Consider the following 26735-nt stretch of genomic DNA (forward strand, 5'->3'; position numbering starts at 1 on the left):
CTTTTTGGCCTTTGCAGTTGGACTGCAGTATCTTTGCAGTATCCAAGTACTGAATATATATAGACATTCAGTACTATTCAATATTCAGCACAATACTATTCTTGCAGTACATACAGTAGGCCTATACAATATATTCAATTGTTGCAATTACTATACTTTTTTACAGAATTGCAAAATTTATTCAATACAATATACTTTTTTTTCTGTAATGTTCTGGATGCTGTGTTCTCCATTTTTCTCTGTAGTGTTTATTTTATTGACTCGTGTGTGTGTGATCTGAGAGTACCGTTTGATTTTGAGTGGAAGTAAAATGGTTTTGCAGTGATTGTTTGATTTTGATGGAAGAGTCAGAGGTTTCGTGAATTTAGTTTGAGTATTTGGATTTGTGTTTAAGGTTTTGAGAAAATGAGTGATGGTTTCAAGAAATGTGTTTTAGCAATTCAGAAAAACTGTAAAATATTTGTTTAGGGCTGCGATTAAAGGCTTTTGTCATAGTAACCACATTTTACACTCTGCAGTTGGTGCTGAAGCTGCAGACTTCAGAGGAGCACTTTCTAGAGGCTTGCACTAGGGAGGAACGTGACGAATGGGCTGCAGCGATTGGAACAGCGGTACAGAACCTCAGCTCTCATCATGGACAGACCCCCTCCCCATCACAAATGAAAGGTTCCACATCACTCCAGCTTCACAACGTCAACCTCAGGTAGCTATGTGTGTAGTTTTTCAATATATGCAAACATGTTTTTGTGACTCCATATTTAAACGTGTTTCTGTATATCAGTCAGGTGGTGGACTCCATGTATGACGTACACACTGGTATCCGGCTATGCAGTCATGTTGAGCAGGGCAGCTCTTACACCAACTGTTTCTCAGGTCAGACACTCAAAAAAACACACTGATCTAACACAATAAAACATTCTCTCCTGATATCGGAATCGTATTTTTTTTTATTCACTCCTGTTCAAAAATTTGGGGTTGGTAAGATTTTAAAAAAAAAAGAAGTCTCTTATGTTCACCAAGGCTGGATTTATTTGATAAAAAATGCAGTAAAAACAGCAATATTGTGAAATATTTTACCATTCAACCATATATATATATATTCCTGTGTTATTCCTGTGATGGCAAAGATGAATTTTCAACAGCTATCACTCTAGTCTTTAATGTCACATGATCCTTCAGAAATCAATTCTAATATGCTGATTTGATGCTCATAAAATAGCATTTATTTGAAATACATTATGTAATCTAAGTCTTTACTTTCACTTTTGATTATTTAAATGCATCCCTGCTGAATAAAAGTATTAATTTCTATCAAGAAAAAAATTCTAGCACCAAACTTTTTAAAGGTATAGTGGACTGTGTGTGTACGATGTACAACTGTATATTTGACTGTATAACATGATTCCTTGCCGTTTAGACACCAATATCACTAGTTACTTTGTCTATTTTGTCTTCTTTCAACAAGTTGCTTGTTTAAATCAGTGTAATTGAAAGAATCTGTTGCGTGAATCTGTTATGGAGTAACCAGAACATGAGACGTGCGGATCCATGTGCAAATCTTTTATTAAAAGACGTGGTAACAAACACAGGCAGGGTCGAAACACCAGCGAACAGGTATGGTACGGGCAAAACACAAGAGCAGTCCAGTAAACAGCCGTGGGTCGACTGACAGTGAACAATATCCAACAGAACAAGGCAAAGAGAGATAATCCAGGTACATAGCAATAATCCAGGCAGGGGCAAACAGAGTCCGAAACAGCAAGACAAAAAGGGTAATCTGAAAACACACGCAAGATACTAAACACAGGAAAACAGGCAAGGCAAGACTATGACTAAACTAGCAAAACTGGAACTGGCTCCGTAAAGTGCTATCACTAGGAGAGTAATAAACACAGACAACACTCGGCGACTTGAGTAGGACCTGGGTGGATGTTATATAGTGTGTGTAATAGCTTTCAGGTGAGCCTGTGATTGGTTACAGCTGTGTGCAATCATTGCAATGGATGATGGGAAATGTAGTCCAGGGTATAGTGTAACAGTCTGTGTAGTGTGAGAGTCCATGTAGTGAGGGGGTGACCTCTGGTGGTGAGTGAACGGAAATTCATAGACCGGATTCATGACAGAATCATTCACTCTGTCTGGAACAAACACAGACAAGCAGATTGATTTAAACAATGATAGGTTCTAGTGCTGTATATCAGCTCTGATTAATTTGAAGATGGGAACTAACTGTTTTTTGTTTCTGTGTGTGTAGGTGCAGCAGCGGTGGACTGGTTTGTGTTTAATAAGTTGGCACTGACTCGTGTGGAGGCAGTAACATTAGCCTCTGCACTGCTGGACGAGGCCTCCCTGCGGCCCATCGGGGTCAGGAGTGCAGACGCTCTTCGCAACGCAGCTCTAGGTGAACAGTTCCTCGATGACTCCACTTCACTCTACTGCTTTGTAAGTTTCAAATCTCTTTCTTGTTGTTTTATTCACTACTCAATGCTTTTGTAATTATGTATACTAGATTTAAACCGAATGGATATGATTTCTCAAACAGTCCCAAAGCTTCCAGAAGAGAGGCAGTGTGAAAGCAGAGAAGTCTTGGTCTGTGGTGGAACTCAGTGGAAAAGTGGTGAAGAGAGGTTACCTGCTCAAACAGGTGAGCACTCCACTATAATTAGAAGTTTTGAACTGAAATGTGCTTATCTGTGATGCTAACAGTCTTTTTTTCTGTGTGTCAGGGGCACAAAGTGAAGAACTGGAAGGTGAGATTGTTTGTTCTGAGGGCAGAGCCTGGTTTCCTGCACTATTATGATCCTAGCAAGGTGAGAATGCCAACCTTCAATTCACATGCTGTATAAGTACATTTTATACTAAAGTCTAAAGAAATCATGTGATGTTTATTTTTGTGCTGGCTTGTTAATGTCCTGATGGCTACCTTTCTCAGAATGACCTCACTCCGGTTGGCAGTATATCTCTGCGTGGCTGTCTGGTGTCTGCTCTGGATGATAACGGCATACCGTCAGGTGAGTCAGAGTTACACCTTTTCATTGGAAGTGTCTGAAGTCTGATGACTACCTGTTTCACAATGAATATTTACAAAGCAATTCCAGATATGAATCAAAATTAAGTAGCCACAGACCGAAAACACTGAAGAGCAGTGATTTGGGTCTTGTCATGGTAGCAGTAATATTTACAGGTAAATACTGTAAAACACAAAAGCTAACGGTCACTTTCCTGTAATCTTCAGGTGTTAAAGGTAAAGTTCAGGGCAACCTCTTTAAAATCATCACTCAGACGGACACACACTATTACATCCAGGCCCCAACACACGAAGAGAGGATGGACTGGATCCAAGCTATTAGACAACTGACTTAATTAGGTCATTGTTGGTATTGTTAATTTTATTGCTAAATTGTTTGTTATTGCTAAATTTATGTTTCTGTCTGTCACACATCTATTTAGAAATCTTGTGCTGTTTTAGTAGTTGTAGATGTGGTGTTTGTGTATGTGCAAAGAAAACAGATATCCAGTGTTATACAGCTAGTAACAAATACAATATATATGTTTCCTGAACCTGTAGAGTAGCATACAATGGGTCTGTGCTCAAAGGCTGGGGCAGCATACTTTGCAAGGACAGTCTGGCGCTTCTGACTCACAGCCTATAAGAAAAATTTTTATATTTAAAGAATTTGCCACTGATGATTCAAACGCGAGTAGCACTTGTTGTTTGTCGTTTCTCCGATCACAAATGCAGACATGGTTTTATGTTTACGCGGCGCGATACGCAATGCGTAAAAACACATTATGTCATTATAATCAGTAATTATGTCCCCACTGGTTGCAACAAATGCCTAGTTTGTAATGGGTTTTATTGGATTTATCTTGCCGTGCCGGGAGACGGCATCACAGACAATGTGTTAAGGGGCGTAACATTTCTGTCACATGCTTGAGGTATTCAGCCAAGCATTACACCAAATACACAACATAATGTTATTTTTTAGCAACATCATATGACCCCTTTAAAATTCAGATTTTGCAGTCCAAAATATTATTTTTTTTGTTTTTCTTATGTTTGATATAATATACAGGTGTTAAAGCTTATACATTCAGTGAATGTACTTTGAATGCATAAATGATGATCATTGTGAAATTTATTTTGTCAAATTTTGTCAAATAAAAGTTTTATTTGAGTAACTGTCATGTAGCAATCATATTTTTGATGTGCATACCTGCAGTTTTGTCATGGACCATTAGCATGTTTTTACTTGCCTTCTGTTTGTCAGGTAAAAGAACTGACTTAATTTCTTGCACAAATCCGTTGGTTTGTTGCTATGGTTCTAAAACACACACTATGTCTGTGAGCATATTTCTTGCGCTCTCTCTTTCAAACATGCCCAAATGCACACTTTTACATGCACACGCACGCATGCACACAAACGTTTGTTTTTGTGAATTGTGGGGACATTCCATAGGCGTAATGGTTTTTATACTGTACAAACTGTATGTGCTATTATTGCCCTACACCAACCCTACACCTAAACCTACCCCTTACAGGAAACTTTGTGCATTTTTACTTTCTCAAAAAAAACTCACTCTGTATGATTTATAAGCGTTTTGAAAAATGGGACATGGGGTAATGTCCTCATAAGTCACCTTCTCCTTGTAATACCTATGTCATACCCATGTCATTATACAAATGTGTCCTCATATTTAAAAAAAACGCACGCGCACACACATTAACTTAATCAGATCTTCTTAAAAGTTCTTTAAGAAAAGTTTACTGTTTACAGTACATATTGCAATTATTAGATGTTAAAAGACATTCAAGTAAACCTTGCTATTTAACACATGCTTCATTTGCAGCATTAAGTGTGTAGATAGACAGCACCAAGTACAGGCTTCAGATGGACTTTTGAGTCCTTTTTTTTTTTTTCAAATCAATACAATCGCAGGGAATTGCATTTTAAAGTGAACAATCGGGTGTCAATTATGAATCCTTAGGTTCTTAATGCCATCAAAACTGTTTTGAAGTACATTCGAATGAACAAACAAAAATGATTCTCTTAGTTACTCTGCTCTGTTGAAATGATAACAAATTTTTCAGACAGGCAAACAAAAAACATTCCTGTAGCTCAAACTGTAGAGAATGTCACTACCAACACTAAGATTATAGGTTTGATTCTCAGGGAATGCAGGAACTGATCAAATGTATACCTTGAAGGCAATGTAAGTTGCTTTGGATAAAAGCATCTGCCAAATGTGTAAATGCAAATAAATTTGAACTACAACAATTACTGCTACAAGCACCCCAAAAGTCCTCTACTGTATAAGTGCATCTAATGGAACAAATGAAGGCACTTTTGCTTCTGTATCAAAGAGCCAAAGAAACTAAATATCTAATCAAAAGCAAACAAAAATGTCAGGTAGTACATTATGTATTATAAAAACTATATGAAAGAAATCTATCTGTGCTAGTTTATGGCAAATCATTCTTAATTTGAATTTTTATGCTATCTGGATTTGTGCACATGAGGTAACACAACTCCTTCAGAAATGTGTCCAAACATATGCAAAACCATTTTAAAATGAACAGCTTCATTTGCCACTACAAATAAAAATCACTGGAGAAACTATATAAAATGGGCAATTAGTTCATCAAAACAAACAGACCCAACTGAAATAAGTTCTAGATGTTTTAAACGAACTGAGGGGGTTCTGGAACTTAAAGACAATTGTGTACAGTACATTCAGGATTTTAAAACCTCAGCTAAGTTGCTTCTGTGAATAGTCTGTGTCATCTTGGCAGACAATTCTTCACTTGCTCAAGCCACTTTGGTGAGCTGTAGGTCTCCATGGACTCTAAGAGCAGTGAGAGATGCGAGCTGAGTCAGTCTGTGAGTGAAACCACACAACGGCTGCCCATCCACCAGAATACGGAACTGCTGGTGCTCGCACACAATCTCCATCTGAGAGAGACACAAGATGGAAACAACATTATTGTGACAGAACGGTGTGACATTACCAAAGATTTCAGCTTTATTAGCTTTATTTCAACTTTATTAGCTGTATCAAACCCTCCAAACACACTCTGACTCTTTACCTTAAAGGGCTCTCCTGGAGCAAAGGGGAAGAAAGACAGGGCAGTTTCTGAAGTGCCCCACTGTCCTGACAGACGAGCGTTACGAAGCACAGCCTTTTGTGAAAAGTTCACCTTCAACTCCAGACCCACATCACCCTCGATTTCCTCATCCCCCTCCCCTTTAGACTGGCATGCCACTAAAACTACCATACTAAAGAGACAGACAGAAAAAGATTTTTAACATCAGTTTAAAAACAAACATATTTTTAACAGACTGTTAACAGAGTCAATTTCATGGAATCTGAGTTCTGCTCTTTGATCTGTGAAGCTCCAGATCAAATCACATTATGAACCAGCAGGTTTTGGGTTACCCTTACTTGCCAAATATGACCATAAATGTCCAGTTTTTTTTTTTTTATATATTTTTTTCATATCTGGCTGGCTAAGCCTTCATGGGAATTTAACTTTTTCCCACACTGGCAAGACAGGAGTGGACAACAACAGCTGGAAAACCAGATGTATTGCACTGTAAAAAATGCCAGTCATTTTAATTGAAAACAATGTTAAAACGTTATAGTAAAAACAAATAAAAAATAACTTACTCGACAATACAATTTTACAGTATGTTTTTAGAAGTAAAAGTATAAATTTCCTCAAATTGTGGAGAAGAATGTGTATTGCCTGTCAGAATTCCCTGCTCAAACATCACATTTATTTTGATTTTATTTTAAGTTATGAGAAGTTATTTACTTCTTATTTTTGCTATCAGTATACACCGTAAAAGTGGTAACCTGCAGTTTCTACCTGATTTAACCCATTAGACTTGTTGGTATAAAATAATGTATACACGTTGTTTCAGTGATAATATTTTTGATTTGAATAAAACCAGTTAATTTCGATGTTTACATTTTTAAGTCACTTTTTTTCTGTGCATGTGGCTATATTGTATAGTATATGTATACAGTATAAGCTATTTACACAATATTAATATATTTACATAAAATATATATACTATACATTTATACATATAATATTATACAAAGACACACACACACACACACAAATTGGTGTTTTCCCACATGCATTTAAAATAAGTTCTATGTCTAGTGTTCTCTGTTGGCACCCATGTTTTCTTTTGCTCCTGTGTGAACAGGAGACGTTAAAACGGTTTAATCCCCGATACAACTGGCTCATTGTGTTATCGCAGTGAAGGCGCGTCTCATCCTCAATGAACCAAGTCATTCAGGACGTGCGGATGTGACAGTGGACAAATGAACGCAAGAGCTGGCGAAGGCACAGACAGGTGTGTCTGATACGAACCTTTTGGGCTGCTTGTGAACAATACCCATCACTACCAGCCTCATGGTCGGCCGTAGACCCCCTTTGATCTCCCCAACATAGTCCTCCTCCTGCAGGAATAGGGTTTTTACTGTCATTCAAATATCTGATGCTATAGGCAGGCAAAATACGAAAAATTATTTATCAATGTACTGATTTAAAATCATCACGATATCTTAAACCCTTCGCTGTGAGAAAAGAAGGATCAGAATAGGTCCTCAGACCATTCATCCTTTTTTAAAATTACAGTTTACAATTTTAATATGTAAATATTTAAACGAGTCGTAGCATTTATAAATGTAGCAGTCATTTCTATGACAGATTTATCAGTGTAGAGTCAAATACATGAGCCCATTGAGTACGTCACTGTTCCAACACAATCAATCAATCTCAGTGACGGATAAACTCTAAAATCATCGTCATCATACTTACGTTTCGGATGTTCCCCTTATCTGTCATGCTTTCCTCTGTCGCAAATGGCTTTAGTTTAGTCGTGCAGGTGTTGCGTTTCAAGCGCGAGGACAATAGCTGTCATGCACGCGCCACGGAATTGATCACAGCAGTGCGTGAGACCGGCGTTGAATCTGCGAACCCCGCCTCGCGCCACTGCGTTTCCATAGTAACCATCACAGGCAGGGAGTGATGATGTCAAAAATACAGTAGTGACTTCAGCACATTTCAAAATGAATGTATGAATCTCTGCTTAATATGAGAGCATATACCAAGTCTCGTGATTCCAGAAAAATACACTAGCCTACAAATGTTGTGAAACCAGACACGTTTTATTTGAATTCTTTATTTGAATAATTACTATGCTTATTCTTAACCTATGCATTAAATAATACGAAGATAAACACTAATTCACTTGGGAATAAGTTCACATAATGGTGGAATCACAAACATGGACAACACACTCAAGAGACATAGCCTAATTAGCTCCCAGGTCCTAACAGGTGTATTGTTTCACATTCCCATCTAACCAGTCCGGCACTTTGTTTCTGCAATATGTTTTTAGCACCCAGAGAGAGTTTCCAAGGCGTATGAACTCCAAATTACTGATCAGGTTTCCCTTGTCATTCTCGAGGTTGTTTGTACACACAAGACCAGCATGTCAGCATGTTTCATTCTGACTCTCAGTACAGTTTCTCAGTTAAAATGTAAATAATGTATCTTGCCAAATAGGACAATTGTGGCATTAGAGTGCAGCAACAGAAACAAAAACAAGAAAATATTTGAATTGGACATGTAGCAACAACTACAGAATATTTAAATGTAATGTCAAATCTAATACAAAAAAAAAAAAAAGATAAGACAGCGGTCATCACGATGTAATATTTAAACAAACACATGACACATGACCTGACTGTTAAGACATTAATTTTTTCTGTTTCTCACATGCGCACTTTTCTTCTGCGTTAAGACATAACTATCAAAAATATTTTCACAATTAATCCATAAGATTTCAGGTCGCAACAACAAAAATTAACTGCAGAAATAATGAGGGAGAGATGGGTTATTTGGACCACTGGGAGGCAAATTTTACACAAAAGATATCCTAATTGTCTTTCGCCAGGCGTCGCTTATCGAGCAGAAATGTGAAAGCTACCTTTGAGTCATTCAAATGTCAGCCGTTTTTTATCTTATTGATTACATTTGAAAATAATAAAATGTAATAGTTTAAGAATCAGCATCTACATTTAATTGGAAATCAACTACAGGAATTTCAGTAAAAACACTTTTTAAAATTCCTAATAAGCAACGACTGTGATTGGCTTATCCTTCCAGCGCTGAGAAAAGTATCAAGTGTCACTTGACTACATCAGCAATCGCAAGAAAAGCTATTTGCACCTGAATAATGACTAGGAATTTAATTGTCACCAAAAAGGAGAATTGTTATTTAATTAGAAGCCCAGCCCACTGCGATAAACAGTTTCATAGCAATTGCCATTTCTACCCCCTATTTCATGTCTATTGTTTTGACCCTTGAACTGACAGCTCCTGGATCAGCTGATTGAGTCACATGACTCGGCTCTCGCATGGCTACACACAGCTGATGGCAAGCGCATTTGGCAAAGGCAAACCCAAATCGTAAGTGCTAATTTAATTAATTATATATTCTTGTACATTAGCGTAAAACGATGTACAGAATTTTGATAGTGTAGTCAGTTTGCACTCCTCCATGCTATTTTAGGTGGGCATTATCTGTTGTTTTGATGTTTCATTTTTAAGAGCTGTTGTATAAACAAAGTTTAAATCACACTAATCGCAATGTAAACACTTTATGACAGTCGTTAACAGCCTAAATCCGAGAATTGCTGACATCAATTCTGTAACATTTTATGCTTTAGAATAATTTTCTGCTCACATGAAGTCTGTACATTTTTGTTGACTTTGCATTTTTTATTATACCTTATCATTATTATTTTATTAAAAATAAATGCTTTTCTGATCAGTAATCAAATATGTGTGCATATATTCTGAATTTGATTTGACCTCATCATCTACAAAACCGCTCATAATTTTTTTCTTTCATTTTCTATCACCTCCTACCTCTCTTAGATGTGGAATATTCAATAACACATCTGAGGCCAGTAATCTTTCTGTTGACCTCAACAGACTGCTGAATCAAAGCAGACTATTTATCATGCATCCGTTTGGCCGTGAAGAAGAGACCTCCAGACGCGAGCTCTTCGGCTTCTTCGCGCGGTGTTTGAAGCGCGGTGAGTGGGAGCTCGCGGCAGCCTGCGTGGGTCAGCTGGGCGACGCGCGGGGAGATGATCCCCATAGCCCGCACGACATCGTTAAAGCCATCGTTACCCACCCATACCCGCTCAGGTGAGTGACCCTGACAGGAAGAAACAACAGGGATTCTAATTCAAGTCATAAACGACATGAACCAATGTCGAGAACAATAAACTAATCAACTTTCCTCTTTCTCTGGACGGTGGATACAGTAGTATAGTAAATTTGGGCGAAAATTATGGTTACCATGGTAAATGTTTATAAGAGGTACTTAACATTTCATTATGGTGAGGGTTCAAGAGGCTTAAGTTAAGATATTTTAAGAAACACATCTGTTTTTCTTTTATTTATACCCAGGTGGGAAACAGTGGGCAGCCCTCACAGACTGGCCTGGTATTGGCTTCAAGTTCTGGAAAAGCAGACTGAAATAAAGGTGTGTTTTCCACTGGATATAATTTCTAATAGATGCTTTAAGCAGGAAGCATTCATCCCTGTTATCAGTGCCTCTTTTTCCTGATGCAGATTATGGTTACCTTCTCTGCAGGTGAGCGGGTCTGTGAAGAGAGAACTGGAGTTTATGTTGCTTCTAGAGGAACTTGGAGATGTGCCACCGTCTGTACTTAAGGTATGACTAATTCCTAATTTCCAACTACTGTATGTTGACTCCAAATGCATGTAGATTAGAAAGTAAGATAGTGCTGCTGACACTGTTGTAACAACTTTATGGCTTTTTGTTAACAAACCTCCGATTATTTCCTTTGCTTTGTACTCTGATAAGGTTCTACTCTATCAGTCGCTTTTGTGCACGTGTGCCCAGTTGAGCAAGACATGTAGTATAATAAAAATTTTTTTCTTTTGCACTCTTTTTTTTTCCCATTCTGACAAATATTGCATCCACTTTCCATGTTAAAAAAATAATAATTTTGCAATAGACACTTTTTTTCCAGAAGTTTTTTTCTCCAATTTATTATCTCCATTGGCAGTAAAAATTATTTAGTTAAGAGCTCTAACTCCTTGACCTTGATCCTTGATCAACCACCAAATTTTTGGAAAAGGTGAAATTTTTTAGTTAATAAACTACTCATCTCACATGTACCAAATTGCAAATGAAATAACAGAACAAATACTGTGCGATCACATTAGCAAATTTTCAGCAAAATTTTGCAGAAAAAAAGGTCTGTTGTCTATTGTCTGTAGTTTAAGTGATGTATGAAGCACAGCTTACACAGAAGTCACTTCCACACTGACCAAGCAGTTTTCTGTTGGTCAGTGTGGCAAGTTTGTGCAGCCAACTTAAAACAGTTGCGAAATCTTTTGCCTTATGCAAAATTCCAAATTGCATGGGATCCTATTGAAATTATTTTGCCCTTGAAAACTCGCAGAACAATGGTAAATGTAACTGCACCTTAAGGCAAAATTGCTTATATGATTCGTGGAAATCTCAATTATAACTTTTACCGAGATGTATATCATCTCTTTGACAGCCACTATAGACATGATGTGTATGTCCTGAAAGATTTATACACTCGCTAAACATCAAAATGAAGAGCCGCCTTCCTTTTTTTTTTTTTTAGCCTTACTGTAGAACCCTACTTTGTTCATCTACTTTGCTTTATATCTTCCATAGGAGCTGCATGAAGCCTTCCTGTACTCTGAGGAAGTAACGGGAAAGATTCCAGGTGATTCCACCCCTCCACTGAGTGCTGCTGTTCTATCCTGCCTCCGTTCTCTTTTAACCCGCCATCAGCCGTGGCTCTGCCACTCTCTCATCAGCTTCCTTCAGCACACAGACCATTCCAGAGACCACGCCTTACAGGATGTCTTCATCCAGCACCTCACCGAGCGAGTGAACATGCCTGTGGACAAGAGGAATGAGAAATGGGTGGAGGAGGTGTGTTCAGCGCTGGCCTTAGCACCGTGGGGGCCGGAGAGGTCAAATGCACAGCTTGAGACCCTGTGGGAGGGTTTGTGGTCAGCTAGAGAAGGGCCCATGACAGAGGAGAGGATTCTGGGATGTCTGCTGAGGCCGCAGGGTCAGGCTCTGTTGATGGCGTTCAGCTCCACGGCACTCAGGCTGCTCAAAGAGAAACTGCTGAGAGAAGCTCCACACACACAGGGTGAGTCAGTTAAGTTTACTTTGGTCATACAGACAACCAGGTGCAGAATCACATTTTGTTTCCATAAATATGTTTTGTTTTTTTCTATGAATCTTGTAGCCAAATACCTGACAATGAAACACTACTAATAGAATTATCTGTTCTGTTAATAATCAGTGTGTTGTTTAATATTTTTGGGGAAATCGTGATGCTTTTTTCAGGATTCTTTGATGAATAGAAAATTCAGAAGAACAGCATTTATTTGAAATTAATTTTTTGTGACATTTATAAATGTCTTAACGGCATTGTATCTGGAAACAAAAACTAGATCAACTGTAGGTCAACTGTAATTTGCAGTCTTAAAAGGCAGATCTGAGCCACCATAAACAGTGGTATAGAATTGTTTTAAGGAAGTGAAGTTGATTGTTACTGGTGTGTGTGCCACCTCCTTTACTTTGACTTTTCATACTTCTGCTCATGTGGTCATAGTTCCCTCCCAAAACGTGTTCAGTTGTCACACCATTTGCATGTGATCTTTTTTTTTTCCAGACGTCATTGTTTGTGTTGATGCATGTCAAAAACTCTATTTCCTTCTAGTTGACTTGCCTGATCTGGAAAGGGTCATGCTTGGCTTGTGCTGTCATGGTGACAAGCGTTTGGTGTGGAAAGCCATTTACTTTGAGTGTTTGAGCACGGGAAAGCACTTTCTGGAACAGGTCTTGGTAGGTGTACACAATCAGGCGAACGGAGGCCTAGAAATAATTGAACAAGTAAAGTCTAATTTGTCAGTTGTTTTTTGCACTGTCTTAAGTACTGAAGTTAGTTAATGAGACTTTTAAGTTAATCAAGTTCATTTATTCATTTAAAAACAACATTTATAAAAGTGTATAGATGAAAGCAACACAAAGGTTCCTCTAGTTTTATAATTGCAGTGATCCATCCGTGTTGTTTACAGCTCACTGGATTAGATCTCATAAAGAGGGAGGAGTTTGGCAAACTAGAAACACTATTGCAGGCTGAATTTCAGCCTTTGTCCCGCCTCTTGTTGTTGTTGGGCTGGATGCATTGTCAAAGCCTGGATTCTGCCAAGACCCTTCTTAGAGTCCTACATCACCAACAGGTCAGTAGTCAGACATTTGACTGTCAGTACAAAGTCTCATCCTCTCTGCAGCTTATTCTGGTCAAGAATTACCTACTATGACAGTTTTTTTTTTCTGCAGTTTAGGTGCTTAGGAGTTGATAGAACAATAATACATCAGTGTGGCACACAACTTAATTGGTGTGGCAATTCAAATAGTTGCACAGAAATGTTGGCCTGTCACCAACGATACAATAAACACCAAAAAAGCACTCAGCAACCCAGTACCTTGTAAACATAACATTGTCAAAAAATCACCATGGACAGACAGTCTGTAAATGGCCATTTTTGTGTTTTTAAATAATAGCCTTTAAAGACTTTAAATTCCTGATAAATTCCTGTTTTATATCATAACCCTTATGTTACAAGAAAGTTTTGTGTTGTCTGATAGGGGCCGCACATGCTCAGAACAGTTAACGTTCAGTGTGAACAGCCTAATTTTTGAGGGCCACATGAAATTATTTTACTTCAAAAATCCCCTCCAGCTAAGGTGTGATCATGACTTGAGCATTTCTAAAAATGTGCCATGTTTGTTTATGTAACACTCATGAGGTATACACCTTAATTATTTTGTTGAGTCTTAGATATAGTAGATGACATTCAGAAGAAAAGCAATTGATATTGTATCTCCATTTGAAAGCACAGATGATCAGATTTTTTTAGAATGTCTTTTTATTTATGTGTGATATGAATAATTCCACATTAGTGTATGTAAATATGAATGTAAATTAATCTCTCTCTCTCTCTCTCTCTCTCTCTCTCTCTCTCTCTCTCTCTCTGTCTCTCTCTGTCTCTGTAGCCCCAAATAAATGATTCAGTGTTGAGTGAGTTAGCTTGCACTCTGTCCTCTCAACTTGGTGTGCTGGAATGGTGCGATCAGAACAAACCGTGAGTTAAAACACTGTTTGTACACTTTCTTTCTTTTTTTGTGAAATGGTTGATTTAATTATGTAAATTATTTCCGTTTATGGATTAATAGCTATTTGTTTGATAAAAATACAGTAAAAAGCAATATTATGAAATATTATTAAAATGTAATTTTTTTCTGTTTTAATATAATTTATTCCTGTGAAGGCAAAGCTGAATTTTTCAGCAGCCATTACTCCAGTTTTCGTGTTGTGTGATCCTTCAGAAGTCATGCTCAAGAAACTTTTCTTATCAATATTAAAAATAATTGTGCTGTTTATTTTTTTCCTGGAAAACTATACATTTTTCCAGGATTTGATTTTTAATTTTGTAACACTATAAATGTCTCTACTGTCACTTTTGATCAATTTAATGCATCCTTGCTGAATAAAAGTGTTTAAAAAAAAAACCTTACTATTCCCTAACTTTTGAACGGTAGTGCGTATATTTGTTTATTTACTGGTATGCATACTTGTACAGAGGGATATCCCATGATGCCTTACTGAGTCACTTACACATGCTGGACCATCACTCTGCCCTGTATGTGCTGCACTCCCTGACACCCCTAGCCAAATACGAGGAGCACAGAGTTCTGGAACTGCTGCAAAGAACAGGTATAAGACACAGGGTGGTCATTTGAATTCAGATTTGAATGCAGATATGCAGAAACTTTACATCTTTGTTCTACGTTTGTAGGAGATCCTTCATCAGAGGACTCACCCAGCAGCTCTGTCCAGCGGAACATCAATCTGTTTCGAGGCTTCTGTGCCATGAAGTATGCCCTCTACGCCATCTGTGTGAATGCACACACGCACACCGGCTGCCTGGATTGTGAGCCACTGCATCAGCAGCAGACAGAGGCGGGTCAGGGGGAGGAGCGAGCTGAAGGTGACAGTGCTGCTGTTTTTTTTCTACTAGGAAAACAAAAATAATGTTCCTTCCCATCGTTGTATCAACCAATCTTTTCAAACCAACCAAACCAGTTTAACATGATATCTTCATTTAATTGTCACATTTAGTGAACAAAATTATAATTTAATATTCCTATTTCATAGTTTTGATAAATATGTATGGCACAGTTTAAGTAAATGTGATGACAGTTTTTTCTTCCATTCTTTACTCTTCCCAGGATGCTCTGATCTATTCCAGCACTACCTATCAGAATGTCAGCTGTACCTGGAAGCTGTTCCGGCATTATTCCGTTTGGAGCTCTTGGAGAACATTTTCTCCCTCCTCTTCCTTTCTGACACTGACTTCAGCCCACAATCAGATCAGATCAGCACTGGCACAGAAACCCAACCAGACACAAACACAGAGAAAAGAAAACCGAACAGTATTAAAAGTATGAGCACAGCTGAGAGCATCTTAAGAGCAGAAAAGGAAGGTGGAAAAATGGAGGAATTGAAGGAAGAGATCCAAAGTAGAGAGTCTGATCAGATAAACCCTGAGCTGGGCCAACTGACCTCAGGGTGTCGAGGGTTTCTGGTGGACTTGAGTGTAATGGAGGGGATTCTGCGGCTGGTGAGGGAGGGCTTGGAGGGCGTGTGTGGGGTCGGGCAGGAGGATGGCAGGGCGCTTGCGGCCGATGTGGAGTTGGCAGAGAGTCTGGGATGTTCTGTTACAGCGGAAACGTTCAGTGCCCGGTTACAAAGATTGTCTAAATACACGGCAGAAGCCCAATGGAGATTGCAGATTGTTACTAGTAACCATGGCAACGGGAATGGTGAGAAATGTGATGTGGTATTTTGATATTCATGTTGCAAGGGTTTAATACATATACTACAGTTCAAAGATTTGTGGTCTTTTTTTTTTTTTATTAAGCAAGGATACATTTAAATTGATCAAAAATGACAGTAAAGATATTTAGAATGTTATAAAACATTACAAATAAATTCAGTTCTTTTGAACTTTCTGTTAATCAAAGAATCCTAAAAAATGTATGACGTTTCTACAAAAATATTAAGCAGCACAACTGTTTTCGACATTAAAATTATTAAAAATAATAAGAAATGTTTCTTGAGCACCCAATCAGCATATTAAAATGATTTCTGAAGGATCATGTGACACTGAAGACTAGAATAATAGCCGCTGAAAATTAATCAAAAAGATAGAAAACAGTTATTTTAAATTGTAATAATAACAACAACAATAATTTACAGTATTTCTGATCAAATAAACACAGACTTGCTGAGCATCAAAAACATAAAATCTTAATGACCCCAAACTTTTAAACAGCAAATGTGTGTATTAACGTTTGTGTGTGTGTGTGTGTGTGTGTGTTTGTTTGTGTTTATAGATGGCTTGTACCTCCCATCTCCTCTCCCCAGTCCGGCACTTCCTCTGAAACGCCAGGGCAGCGACAACAGCTGTTCAGGTGTTCGTAAAAAGAGAAGAAACCATCGGCATCGCTCTGAACGTCACGCTTCATCCGAACGACAGAACGGGGAGGTCAGCACCAGCACCTCAGGTCAGTTCACACAAAACCACACTCCTACTAAAACTTCCTTCCCACATCCTGGCTAAATGCTAACATTGATAATTGCTCGTGCTGTCTTGCAGATGGCGGGGCGTGTGTTGGGGCTGTGTGCCGTGGGAGTGACGTGTGTCCATGTGGTGGACCGCACAGCTGGCTGGTTCCTGCAATGCTCTCCCCACCTGAGTCTCTCCTCATCGCCTGCATACGCAGAGGCAACTACATAGAAGCCCAGCAGGTTAGATATGATGTCGTTTTCTAACTGAATACAACAGAGAAATTATGTCATTCCAATGATGATGAAGTTACTGTATATTGACAGTGCTGCCCCGTCAATTATTACAGACAGTACAGACAGCATATTAGCAAGTCTAAAAGGAATCTGAGAGACATTTTTAGCATTTTTTGCACTGATTTATTCTGTGTTGGACCTCATAAGTCATCGTTGGTTCAGATCCATGCATTTGGGTTTCTTTAATGGCATGTGTTTGTGTTATGTGCATTTATTAGGTGATTGCGATGTATGGCTTGGAGAACTCTGAGTGTGCAGGTGAACTGGTCTTTATGGATCGGTACCGGGATGTCCTGACCGAGCTGGCTCAGGTGGAGCAGAAGATAGAGAGCCAGTCACTTTCTTCGTCATCCTCGTCTTCTGAGGGTCTGGGCACAGTGGGTGTTGCTCCAGTAGGCAGGACAAGAATGGGCAGCAGCAGCAGCAGATTAACACTCCAAAGCATTGGGAGTGCAGCAGCCGCAGGTATTGCACAAACACATTTAAAGAGGACATGCCATAGACTTGGGTTACTTTTACATAACATAAAGTACACAGACCAGCAGCTTGAAAAAAAATTCTGTTGATTTGCAAACCCCCCGATGATTATGAGTTCAAAAATGTCAATAAAAAGATCACATTCAGTTTTTTTTTCACAAAATAAGAATTATTTCAGTTAATGTTTATTTTATTTCAAGTAATGAAATCTTTTTTGTTTTCAGTTTTTGTTAACTATAATAACCCTGGATTTAGCATAAAATTATGTCTTCTGACATACATGTAAAATCCAACTGAGAATTGAACAAATAGTTCTGGCCTGGTTCAGAGAAACATCGGAATCGTCTTTGTGGCAAAAATGCTATGAAATGCACATCATATTTTGTAAGAAAGTGTGATGGGCTAGAGCAAAACAGGCACTGAATCAGCACCCTAAATCACTGAATCAGGGCAGTCGTGGCCTAATGGTTGGAGAGTCGGACTTGTAACCCGAAGGTTGTGGGTTTGAGTCTCAGGTCCGGCACCTTCAATAGATTAGAGGGTTAAATGCAGAGCACAAATTCCGAGTATGGGACACCATACTTGTCACATGTCACTTCACTTCACTAAAATTAGTAAGAGACAAATATTGGATTTCATTTTGCAAATATGATGCAGGGGTGGTGGTAAAATTATCTAAGGCTAATCCCTAAAAGAATAAAGTGGGTCACGTTTTTGTGAATTAGTGATATCTACAGACCTACTTGTTGTCTTTCTTTCCTCAGGCATGGCCTTTTATTCTATCTCTGATGTAGCTGAACGTCTTCTTAGTACCTTGAGCCGGCCGATGCCCTGTCTAGAGGACAATTACTGGCTCTCCCAGTGCTCTGTAGACTCCCTAGACCTTGTGCGACCCCTGTTGGAAGAGTTGAGCCCTGCAGCTATGGCGGCCTTTGACCTCTCCTGCTGTCAGTGCCAACTGTGGAAAACTTCAAGGCAGCTGCTCGAGACTGCCGAAAGAAGACTCAACAGTTTTCTGGAGACCAGAGGTGAGTTTGCATCAAACAACTTTATTTGGGCCATCTTTATTGCTGAGTTCTGACTTATTTTGCCTACCGCAGGTGTACGAGTAGATTCAAAGGTTCCTCATGCCAACGGTATTAGAGGCTTCCCTTCAGTACTGCAACAAATCAGCAAGGTCCTTAATAGAACCTCCACCATCAAAGGAACAAGTAAAACAAGTTTGAAGATTTCCGCACACTTGCACGCACACATATATAGTTAGTTTTACATAACCTCTTTATTTTAACATCTTTTTACTCTAGACTGTAATGGAGAGGAGAATGCTGTCTACAGCCCCTTTGGCTGTAGTGCCCAGGAAGTGCTGCTGTCTTGTAATTCAACATTAACAGAGGAGAGTATCGCCTCCCGGCTAAACCTGAATCAGCGCCTAGAGGTCACGCTTCAAACCCTGACCTCTGCCGCCAACACCTCAGGTATTAGCAAAGTGAGCTTGGCATTATCTGTGTGCTCATTTCAGCACACACTGAAACTTTATGGCACTTTGAAAACATTATTATGTTAATTGAATTTCTGTTTTTTTTTGTTTTTGTTTTAGAATTGTTAAAATTTGTGTTCACTGTGTTGTAGTTAAGCACCTTACAGAATTTATTGTTGTCTAAAATGTTGGTAATAAGTAAATGACCTCATTGTTTTTTTCTGTGGTCTGTAGTCTACAGTACAGACTTTTAAAGGGGTCAGGGGTCATACATTTTAAATCCACTTACAAATTTGTTTTTACTACTGAACCATATATATAAATATTATTATTTTTTGTTGATTCTCATTGGCTGATTTTAATGGAAGCCCATTTCCAAAACAATTATGACATAAAATGTTGAAATTATGAGATAAAATTTTTTTTTTTTTTTTTTTTTTACCAATTATTTCCACAAAAAAAATGACAAAAAGATGAAATTGTGATTAAAATGTAGGAATTATGACATAAAAGTTGAAATTGACGAAGTCGAAATTATGAGATAAACAGTCATCATCACAACATAAAAAGTCAAAATCATTACAAAAAGCTGAAATTATGAAATAAAAAAATTGATAGTCAAAACAGATAAAATGCAGGAATCATAATTATAATCAATTGAGAAATTAGATGTTTTTGCAGCTTATATTCAGTAAATGGTCTGGATGGACTGGAGAGGGGCTTTTTTTAATTCTTGATGCAATAACATGTCATATTACATCAAATACAACTCTCATTCTGAAGCCTTTCCATTTTCTGTGGCCTGACCCCTTTAAAAGATAATTTATGTTATTAATTTTGGCTACTTTTGTTCCCCTGCAGTAGATGGTCTGGTAGGGGGCTCTCTTCTGACGGCACTGGCTGAACAGGCTGGTCTTAAGCAGTCTGAACTCGATTCCCACCCGGTGCGGACTGCTATGAAACAACTCCTACAGTATCTGGACCAGCTCTGCCCGTTTGAGCCTGACAGCACCCCTGGCAGGCCAGATTACATACGCAACTTCCTTGATTATGTCAATGTGTTGGCTTCAGTACTAGTGCGCAGTCTATGGTCAGAGGGTAAGACTAAAGATTCCTGTCAACAGAATTATTGAAAAGACATGTCTATAAAGTATCAAGATCTCTGAGAATGACATTTGTGATCTGATCTTAGATCAGTCCACGGAAGTGAAACTTGGAAATCCTCTTTTACTGTTGCTCCAGTCGCCTACCCATCTTCTATCTCTTCTGCTGTTTGACAGACAGGTGTCACCAGATAGGTAAATAAGTCTTTCTTAAAGTGCTGCATTTTACAAATGTACAAATATTTATAATCAGTTATATTTGTCTCCATTTGCAGGGTTCTGTCTCTCCTGCAGCAGGAGCGGCTGCGTTTGAGTGTGCAACAGGTTGTAGTTCAGCGCTGCTGTGAAACTCTACCTCTCTGGGATTCTAGGGCTTTGACCTTTTCTCAGGGGCAGCCAAGGGTTGCAGGGCTCAGCAGTGGGGCGTTCTGCCCAGCTAGCATTGCCTCAATTCTCCAGCAGTACGCTCAGGAGTGCGCCCCTGCCCTTGACCTCTCTGACCCTGCCACAACCTCTGACCCCAGTTCTGAGTCTGAGGTCTCTGTGGAGGATATGTCTGCTACATCCACAAACCTCTCCACCTCTCCGCCCTCACCGTCTTCATGCCCTCCTTCTTGTTTTCTCCTCACTCCATCTGCGCTGTCTTTCCTAAAGTCCCGTTCACCCCTCGTCGCCGCCCTGGCTTGCCTCAGTGCCAGTCGGGGTGGCGTGACCCGGGTAACCTCCTCTGGATGGTCAGGCTATTTTCGCGGATCTGGCCGTAAAGAGGTGGTTTTGGATGGAGACCAGATCTCAAAGGAAGGGGAAGCCCTGCTTAAAAACTTCCCTATCCTGAGAATGTACCTACGGACCATGGCTGAGCCAGTTCTAGGGGTCTCATTGGAAGCAGATGAGGGTTTTGAGGCAGCTCTCTGTGGGAAGCCTGTGGTGGGAATGTTGTTTTCTGGCTTGCAAGGCAATGTTGGACAAGCAATGGCTGCTGAGGCTTTTCAGCAAGCCCTAAACATGGGTGATCTGAACAGAGCCTTAGACCTCCTAGAGCTATATGCACAACCCTGCAGTCAGGAGGGGGCACTCCGGGACAAACTACTGGCATGCACTGCACTGCAAGGTAAGATTTACCTGGGTGACACAGTGTGTGCAGTGTTACCTCTTTTGCCATCAAAAGTAAAAAAAATAAATAAATCTTGGATATGTAAAATTTCAAGGCAACAATTCTATTCTATTCTATTCTATTCTATTCTGTTCTGTTCTGTTCTGGGTTTTGTGCCTCTGCAGACATTTTAGTGACCTCTAACAGTTTATTCACTGTCTTGTAAAGTTACAATGAAATGGGAGTGGCAACAGAGCTTTTCTTTTCCTTCTTCAATGTACTGTGACATACATCCAAGTGAAATGGGTTATTGAAAAAGGAAAAATATAGGGTGGAAACTTGACTATGCATCAGTTGTTCTTTGGATGAAAAAAATATGGGTGTGGCACTTCGAGGGGCAAGAATTAAGCAGACTAAATGATTGGATAAGTCATGCATTGTTTGACAATTTGAAGTCTGACGTTTTCATTGGAGGATCCAGTTATGAAATTTTATTAAATATTACGAGGTCCAAAAAAACCCAATGACAATAACAAACAGATGAATTGTTCACAGTAAGATCTGTAATATGCATTTAGAACATAGATAGAATGACTTTCCCTTTCATGCCAACGTTTAATGTGTAGCTAATATGAAGTGTTTTTGACTGGGGAAAAAATGGAAACTTCTCAAACTTGAAACAGTGATTAAGCCTTTTATGGTAAGCTGTTATAATTTCACATAGGCACTGGCCAATTTAAAACTGGGATTATATTGTTATCATATGCATTATTTACAACATCTTTTGTATTTGATGTTAATTTAATTTTGTAGGTAAGAATTGTTCAGATAGAGAATTAATCTAAATCAGTTGATTTAGTTTATTCAGTTGAAGTATTTGACAACATGTGCATTGAAAAAATGGTTGAAGGTGCAAAATAAATAAATTTCTAGGGGGAGTTTTCCCATAAATAATCATAATTAAAGAGTTCAGACAGTCCTTGACAAGACCATAAATAAGGAAGTTTAACAGATGTCTTGTGTATGTCTCTTTGTAAAGAATGCAGCAGTGCGGAGCAGTTGTTTCGTGTCAGGGACTGGGAGCTGCGTGGACGTGTGGTTCTGCAGGGTTTGGACCGCTGGCCTTTACAACAGTGTTTAGAGCTGCTGCAATTCTGTCTCAGTGACCAGAACACCCAGGATCCACTCCGAGAGCAGCTTCAGCAGAGGAAACACGAGCTGGACATGTACCAGCGGGTCAGTCTGACACAGCAATGCTCTAGTTATTTACTGTATCAGTATTAGACTGAACTCTTGTGGCAAAAGGAATTCTCTGTTTTACAATGTGCTTGTATTTTTAACCGTGTATTACTGTGTTCCCATAATTTAAATAATATCTTTAAGACACTTTAATGTTCATAAACATGCCAGTAAGTATTAACAGGAAAAAATTACTGTTTTTTGTCTTTGGATTGCAGTCAGTGCCAGTTTGTGCAGATTTAAAATGTAACGTCCATATTCATAGATGCTGAGTTTGCAGCCAGCATTGTCATGGGAGATGTGGCAGGAGTTGAGGGAGGAGTCTACAAAGAATCCTGAATCTGTATTCAGTCTAATGCTGGAGGCCAGGGTGAGTCTATAGAAACATTTGAAAAACAAAATCACTGGATTATTAGTGCAAGTGAGTTTTGTGTAAACCTACTGTAAACTGTAGTAAAAACATGGGCATCTCCTACGATGATGACTGAATAAATTAAATGGATGTATTGATGCTGTATTATTGTGGTTCTGAATTATTTTGTAGTTTTGACTTGACTGTGCCAGTAATATGCGGACCATTAGCCTTTTCACACTTCTGTGTTACTGCAGCTGATTACATCCAACCAAAATGCTTTCTATAGCATGAGCATAACCTCTAATGCTACCTTGTCAGATTCTGTGACCCTGCTGTAAATTTGTGTCTGTTCATATTAGAGCCAAGTGCTTTCTAAAGTAAGCATTTTCTGGAGGTTAGACATCATGAGAGGGAATTCAGGTAACATTAAAGCCATTCTTTGTGAAATAGAGAGAGGTAACAGATTTCTGAAACCTGTTTTACGGCCTTGATTTGGCGACACTACTCTTTATCTGCAGCTGTTCACAGCAGACCAAAATGTTTTCTAGAGTATGAAACAAGAAATTAGACATCATCACAATGAATGTTTACAAAGTGTTCTGTATTTTTGAAAGCATTTTTTCCATTTGAGTGATAAAGGTCTATATTATGAAGGATAAATTTGTGTGTTTTCAGGAGTTTGAGTTGTGTACCCAGTGGGTGCAGCTGTATTCAGTCTCTGATCAGTCTCGAATAAAGCTGCAGACCGAACACCTGCTATACCTCCTAGAACAGAATCACAAAGAAGATGCTTTCCAGGTGTGTATGTGTGTTTTTATTATTTCTGTTGCCTTACATTGTATAGAAACATTTTACTGTGTCTGTATCTAGTTTTATGCTGTCAACGACCTGAACCCAAATTGGGCCTTCCATATTATGCATATGAAAGGATATACACTAACTTTGTAAATCTTATTCTAAACAAAAAGGGACTGTGAAGAGCACTATATAAAATGACTTGACTCCATGTCTCTCTGTATGCAGCTCTTGGAGGCTCTCTCTGATTCCGTGGGTTTGGAGGTCAGTGAGCGAGCCTTGGATCAAAGACCTGGATTGGCTGCCTGCCACTTCCTGTCAGACTACCTCACCCTACACTTCCAGAGTCAGATGACCCCAGCACGAAGGCGCCACATCAATGCCCTTCACCTTGGCTCCAAGGTAACAGTGTTTGATCTAACCAAATAACACACTGATTCAGCTGCAACAAGAATTGCTTGTGACAGAATAGCGTGGTGTGTGTGCCTGTCGCAGGTTCTACTGACACTGCCGGAAGCATCTTGTCAGGACTATTTTTCCCTGCTGTCTGATCCGCTTCTCATGCTGGAGCAGCTGCTGATGAATCTGAAGGTTGACTGGGCCACTATTGCCATCAGCACTCTACGGAGCCTTCTGCCGGCTCAGGACGCCGGCATCACCAACCAACACATTGACTCCCTACTGGCAGAGTATGCCCAGAAGGCTCTTGATTTTCCTTATGCACCAAGAGAGTGGTCACGTTCTGGTGAGTTGGAGCAGTGGATCAATCCTTTTGCTCAATTGCTAGTTGAAAACAAACATTCCTGTCAATGTTATTAGATGTGAGACCATTATATTGCAATTATTTTTTTCCACTAATCTATTTGTCTCCTATATCTCTCTGTCTCAGACTCTGTCATTAGTCTGCAGGATGCATTTCTGCAGTGTCCAGCCCAGGAGAGTTGCCTCTCTTCTCCAAGCCACACCTCTCCTCCATCTGCAGGTATAAGCCACACCTCTTTCTCTGACCAAACCTCTTCTTTCTTACGCACATCCTATTTAGCATGCACTAGCACCCGGAAGGTAAAAAAAAAAAAAACGCTCGTTTTTAATTACTGCTAATATAATGGAAAACACTACATGACTCTCAAAAATTGGAACAAATTTTAAAACAGTAGGCGTCATAGACTTGCCAACTTTTAGAGAAAAAAACGGCCATTATAATCATACACTAGACGACTGAAGATCACACACTAATAGACTTTTTAGCTTCAGACTATTATTCTTTTCAGTCAGAAAATATCAAACATGTTTGATTTTTTTTTTGCCTATTTTAGAACACATTATTTTCGTTTGTCATGTGTCTCTTACAGCGAAGAACATGTTTTTGCATGAATTTGTTTAAAATGACATGAAAGTCTGTTAGTGTGTGATCCTCAGTCATTTAGTGTATGATGCCCAGTTTTTCTGTAACCATTTACAAAGTCAGCAAGTGTATGATGCCGTGTTATCTCAAAAAGTGTGATTTTAAGAGTTGTGTAGTGTATTCCAGCCGCAACACAACAAACTCACACAGAAACATCTACATCATTGCTAGGAGACATAATAAAACATTGCATGTTCTAAAATCAGCTCAAAATATCAAACATGTTTGATATTCTCTGAGTAGGTGGAATCATAGTCTGTAGCTAAACAAAATCAGAAACCGTGCGCATCATACAGTACTCAAATTTTCTGTGAAATTTGTCCAAAATCTGCAGACAGATTCTGACTTCCATCAAATAGCGTCAGCAAAAGTTGTGTAGTGTATACCAGTTTAAGGGGCCGTTAACAGTTATAAGAACATTTACTCCAATGCAGTCTTGCTATTTTACAGACTCAGTACTATGGAGATGCTTATTGTTATGATTATTCTATGAGGAACCTCATAGTTTAGTTTATAAGTCATGTTTGCACACACTTTCTTTAGGCAGCACACCCATGCACACACCTTCCAGTGAGAGACGCCCTAGTGCGAAGAAGATCCGGCAGCTGGCCACACCTTTCACCCCTCCAGAGAAAACCCCTGATCGCAAGGACTGGATCCCAGACCACAAACAGCACGTCTGTATGGTCTGCCAGAGGGAGAAATTCACCATGGTAAGAGAGGCAGAGTGTATGAGTGAGATGGACTGTGAATAAGCTTATGTGATAGGATGTGCTCCTGTTGTGATTTCCTGTTCTGCTCTGTATTAAGCCTCTCTGTAAGAATTTGAGAGTCTTAACATAAACCTTCTCTTGTGCCAGTTTAACAGACGGCACCACTGCAGACGCTGTGGCAGGCTGGTGTGTCATTCCTGCTCTAGCAGGAAGATGGTTGTAGAGGGCTCTGAAGAGCCTGTCAGAGTCTGTGACCAGTGCTACAACTTCGTCCACACAGAGTAAGACACATGCACACACACCTTTTAAAAGCACACTTCATAAGTGCACAAGTGGTTATAAGGTTTTTGTGCTGTAGAACTTGTTGTTGTTAATAGGGTTGGTAACTAATAACTGATTGTGCAAGAGTACTAAGATTCCCAGATGAACGACTCTTATGAGCTGATTTGTTTTAGTGAATCAGACGCATACAGCTTAAAATTTTCTTTATGTTGTGAGACTTAAATAAGTTTAGTTACTGTACCAACTGTTTGACAACTTGTATTTTAAGGTACTGAACAGCAGCTAATTTTGTAGGGGTAGATCAAATGGAATATGTTACCACATTCTTTGCTCATTTGATATTTGTATATAATAGTTGATTAAGGCAAATTTTTGGATTGCATTTATGCCACAATTGAAAAAACAAAACAAGAAGCCATTGTAATGTCTGTCTAAACAATTGTTTTTTAATGTTTAATATCTAAATTATCTAATTATTTGAGAAAATGGAATTGAAGTTACATTTCTTTTTTTTCTTTCTTTTTTTTAAACAAAAAAAGTTTAGGGTCGGCAAGATTTAAGAAATTTATAATTTTATTCAGCAAGGATGCAATAAATTGCTCATGAAAGAATCCTGAAAAAAAAAGTTTCCACAAAAAATGTTAAAAATTGGTTTTTCAATTTTTGTAAAAAGTTAAAGGGGTCATATGATGCTACTAAAAAGAACATTATTTTGTGTATTTGGTGTAATGAAATGTGTTTATG

General features: G+C 38.9%; 3 protein-coding genes across 3 annotated transcripts in view; 2 read left to right on the forward strand and 1 right to left on the reverse strand.

Annotated features, from left to right (window-relative positions):
* Positions 1–3514, forward strand: part of LOC107675532 (pleckstrin-2-like) — a 5041-nt gene extending 1527 nt beyond the window's left edge. The window contains exons 3-9 of the mRNA XM_016469922.1: positions 519–703; positions 782–873; positions 2255–2442; positions 2543–2644; positions 2727–2810; positions 2933–3011; positions 3236–3514. Of these exons, the coding sequence (XP_016325408.1) occupies positions 519–703; positions 782–873; positions 2255–2442; positions 2543–2644; positions 2727–2810; positions 2933–3011; positions 3236–3363 (858 nt within the window). The 3' untranslated portion in view covers positions 3364–3514. The remainder of the gene's footprint in view (positions 1–518; positions 704–781; positions 874–2254; positions 2443–2542; positions 2645–2726; positions 2811–2932; positions 3012–3235) is intronic.
* A 1418-nt stretch (positions 3515–4932) lies between these two features.
* On the reverse strand, positions 4933–7964 carry LOC107675536 (galectin-related protein B-like). Its single transcript, XM_016469928.1, has 4 exons — positions 7838–7964; positions 7388–7476; positions 6089–6278; positions 4933–5954 (listed from the first exon to the last, which is right to left on the reverse strand). Exons 1-4 carry the CDS (start codon positions 7862–7864, stop codon positions 5811–5813), a joined length of 450 nt encoding a protein of 149 aa, XP_016325414.1. The 5' UTR covers positions 7865–7964; the 3' UTR covers positions 4933–5810.
* Positions 7965–9442: 1478 nt separating this feature from the next.
* LOC107675540 (zinc finger FYVE domain-containing protein 26-like) overlaps positions 9443–26735 on the forward strand; it is a 26054-nt gene continuing 8761 nt past the window's right edge. Inside the window, exons 1-28 of the mRNA XM_016469931.1 lie at positions 9443–9493; positions 9965–10240; positions 10505–10580; positions 10692–10772; positions 11775–12264; positions 12841–12965; positions 13199–13363; positions 14181–14269; positions 14768–14901; positions 14984–15175; positions 15417–16010; positions 16584–16754; positions 16847–16998; positions 17271–17517; positions 18294–18557; positions 18630–18740; positions 18834–19004; positions 19868–20104; positions 20199–20304; positions 20385–21220; positions 22242–22438; positions 22707–22811; positions 23472–23594; positions 23820–23993; positions 24087–24336; positions 24481–24573; positions 25540–25709; positions 25857–25990. Coding sequence (XP_016325417.1) covers positions 9459–9493; positions 9965–10240; positions 10505–10580; positions 10692–10772; positions 11775–12264; positions 12841–12965; positions 13199–13363; positions 14181–14269; positions 14768–14901; positions 14984–15175; positions 15417–16010; positions 16584–16754; positions 16847–16998; positions 17271–17517; positions 18294–18557; positions 18630–18740; positions 18834–19004; positions 19868–20104; positions 20199–20304; positions 20385–21220; positions 22242–22438; positions 22707–22811; positions 23472–23594; positions 23820–23993; positions 24087–24336; positions 24481–24573; positions 25540–25709; positions 25857–25990 — 5798 coding nt within the window. The 5' untranslated portion in view covers positions 9443–9458. The remainder of the gene's footprint in view (positions 9494–9964; positions 10241–10504; positions 10581–10691; positions 10773–11774; positions 12265–12840; positions 12966–13198; positions 13364–14180; positions 14270–14767; positions 14902–14983; positions 15176–15416; positions 16011–16583; positions 16755–16846; positions 16999–17270; positions 17518–18293; positions 18558–18629; positions 18741–18833; positions 19005–19867; positions 20105–20198; positions 20305–20384; positions 21221–22241; positions 22439–22706; positions 22812–23471; positions 23595–23819; positions 23994–24086; positions 24337–24480; positions 24574–25539; positions 25710–25856; positions 25991–26735) is intronic.

Source organism: Sinocyclocheilus anshuiensis, unplaced genomic scaffold (genome assembly GCF_001515605.1).
Source record: "Sinocyclocheilus anshuiensis isolate Anshui unplaced genomic scaffold, SAMN03320099.WGS_v1.1 scaffold1097, whole genome shotgun sequence".
Classification (NCBI taxonomy): domain Eukaryota; kingdom Metazoa; phylum Chordata; class Actinopteri; order Cypriniformes; family Cyprinidae; genus Sinocyclocheilus; species Sinocyclocheilus anshuiensis.

What these genes read in the sequence shown, in the direction of transcription:
- LOC107675536 (XM_016469928.1), bottom strand. Translation starts at nt 7,864, where the DNA reads ATGACAGATAAGGGGAACATCCGAAAC. An exon ending in GTTCACAAGCAGCCCAAAAG is followed by an intron (nt 6,279 to 7,387) that starts GTTCGTATCAGA and finishes CTGTCTCTTTAG; the next exon opens with TATGGTAGTTTTAGTGGCAT. An exon ending in CTCCAGGAGAGCCCTTTAAG is followed by an intron (nt 5,955 to 6,088) that starts GTAAAGAGTCAG and finishes TGTCTCTCTCAG; the next exon opens with ATGGAGATTGTGTGCGAGCA.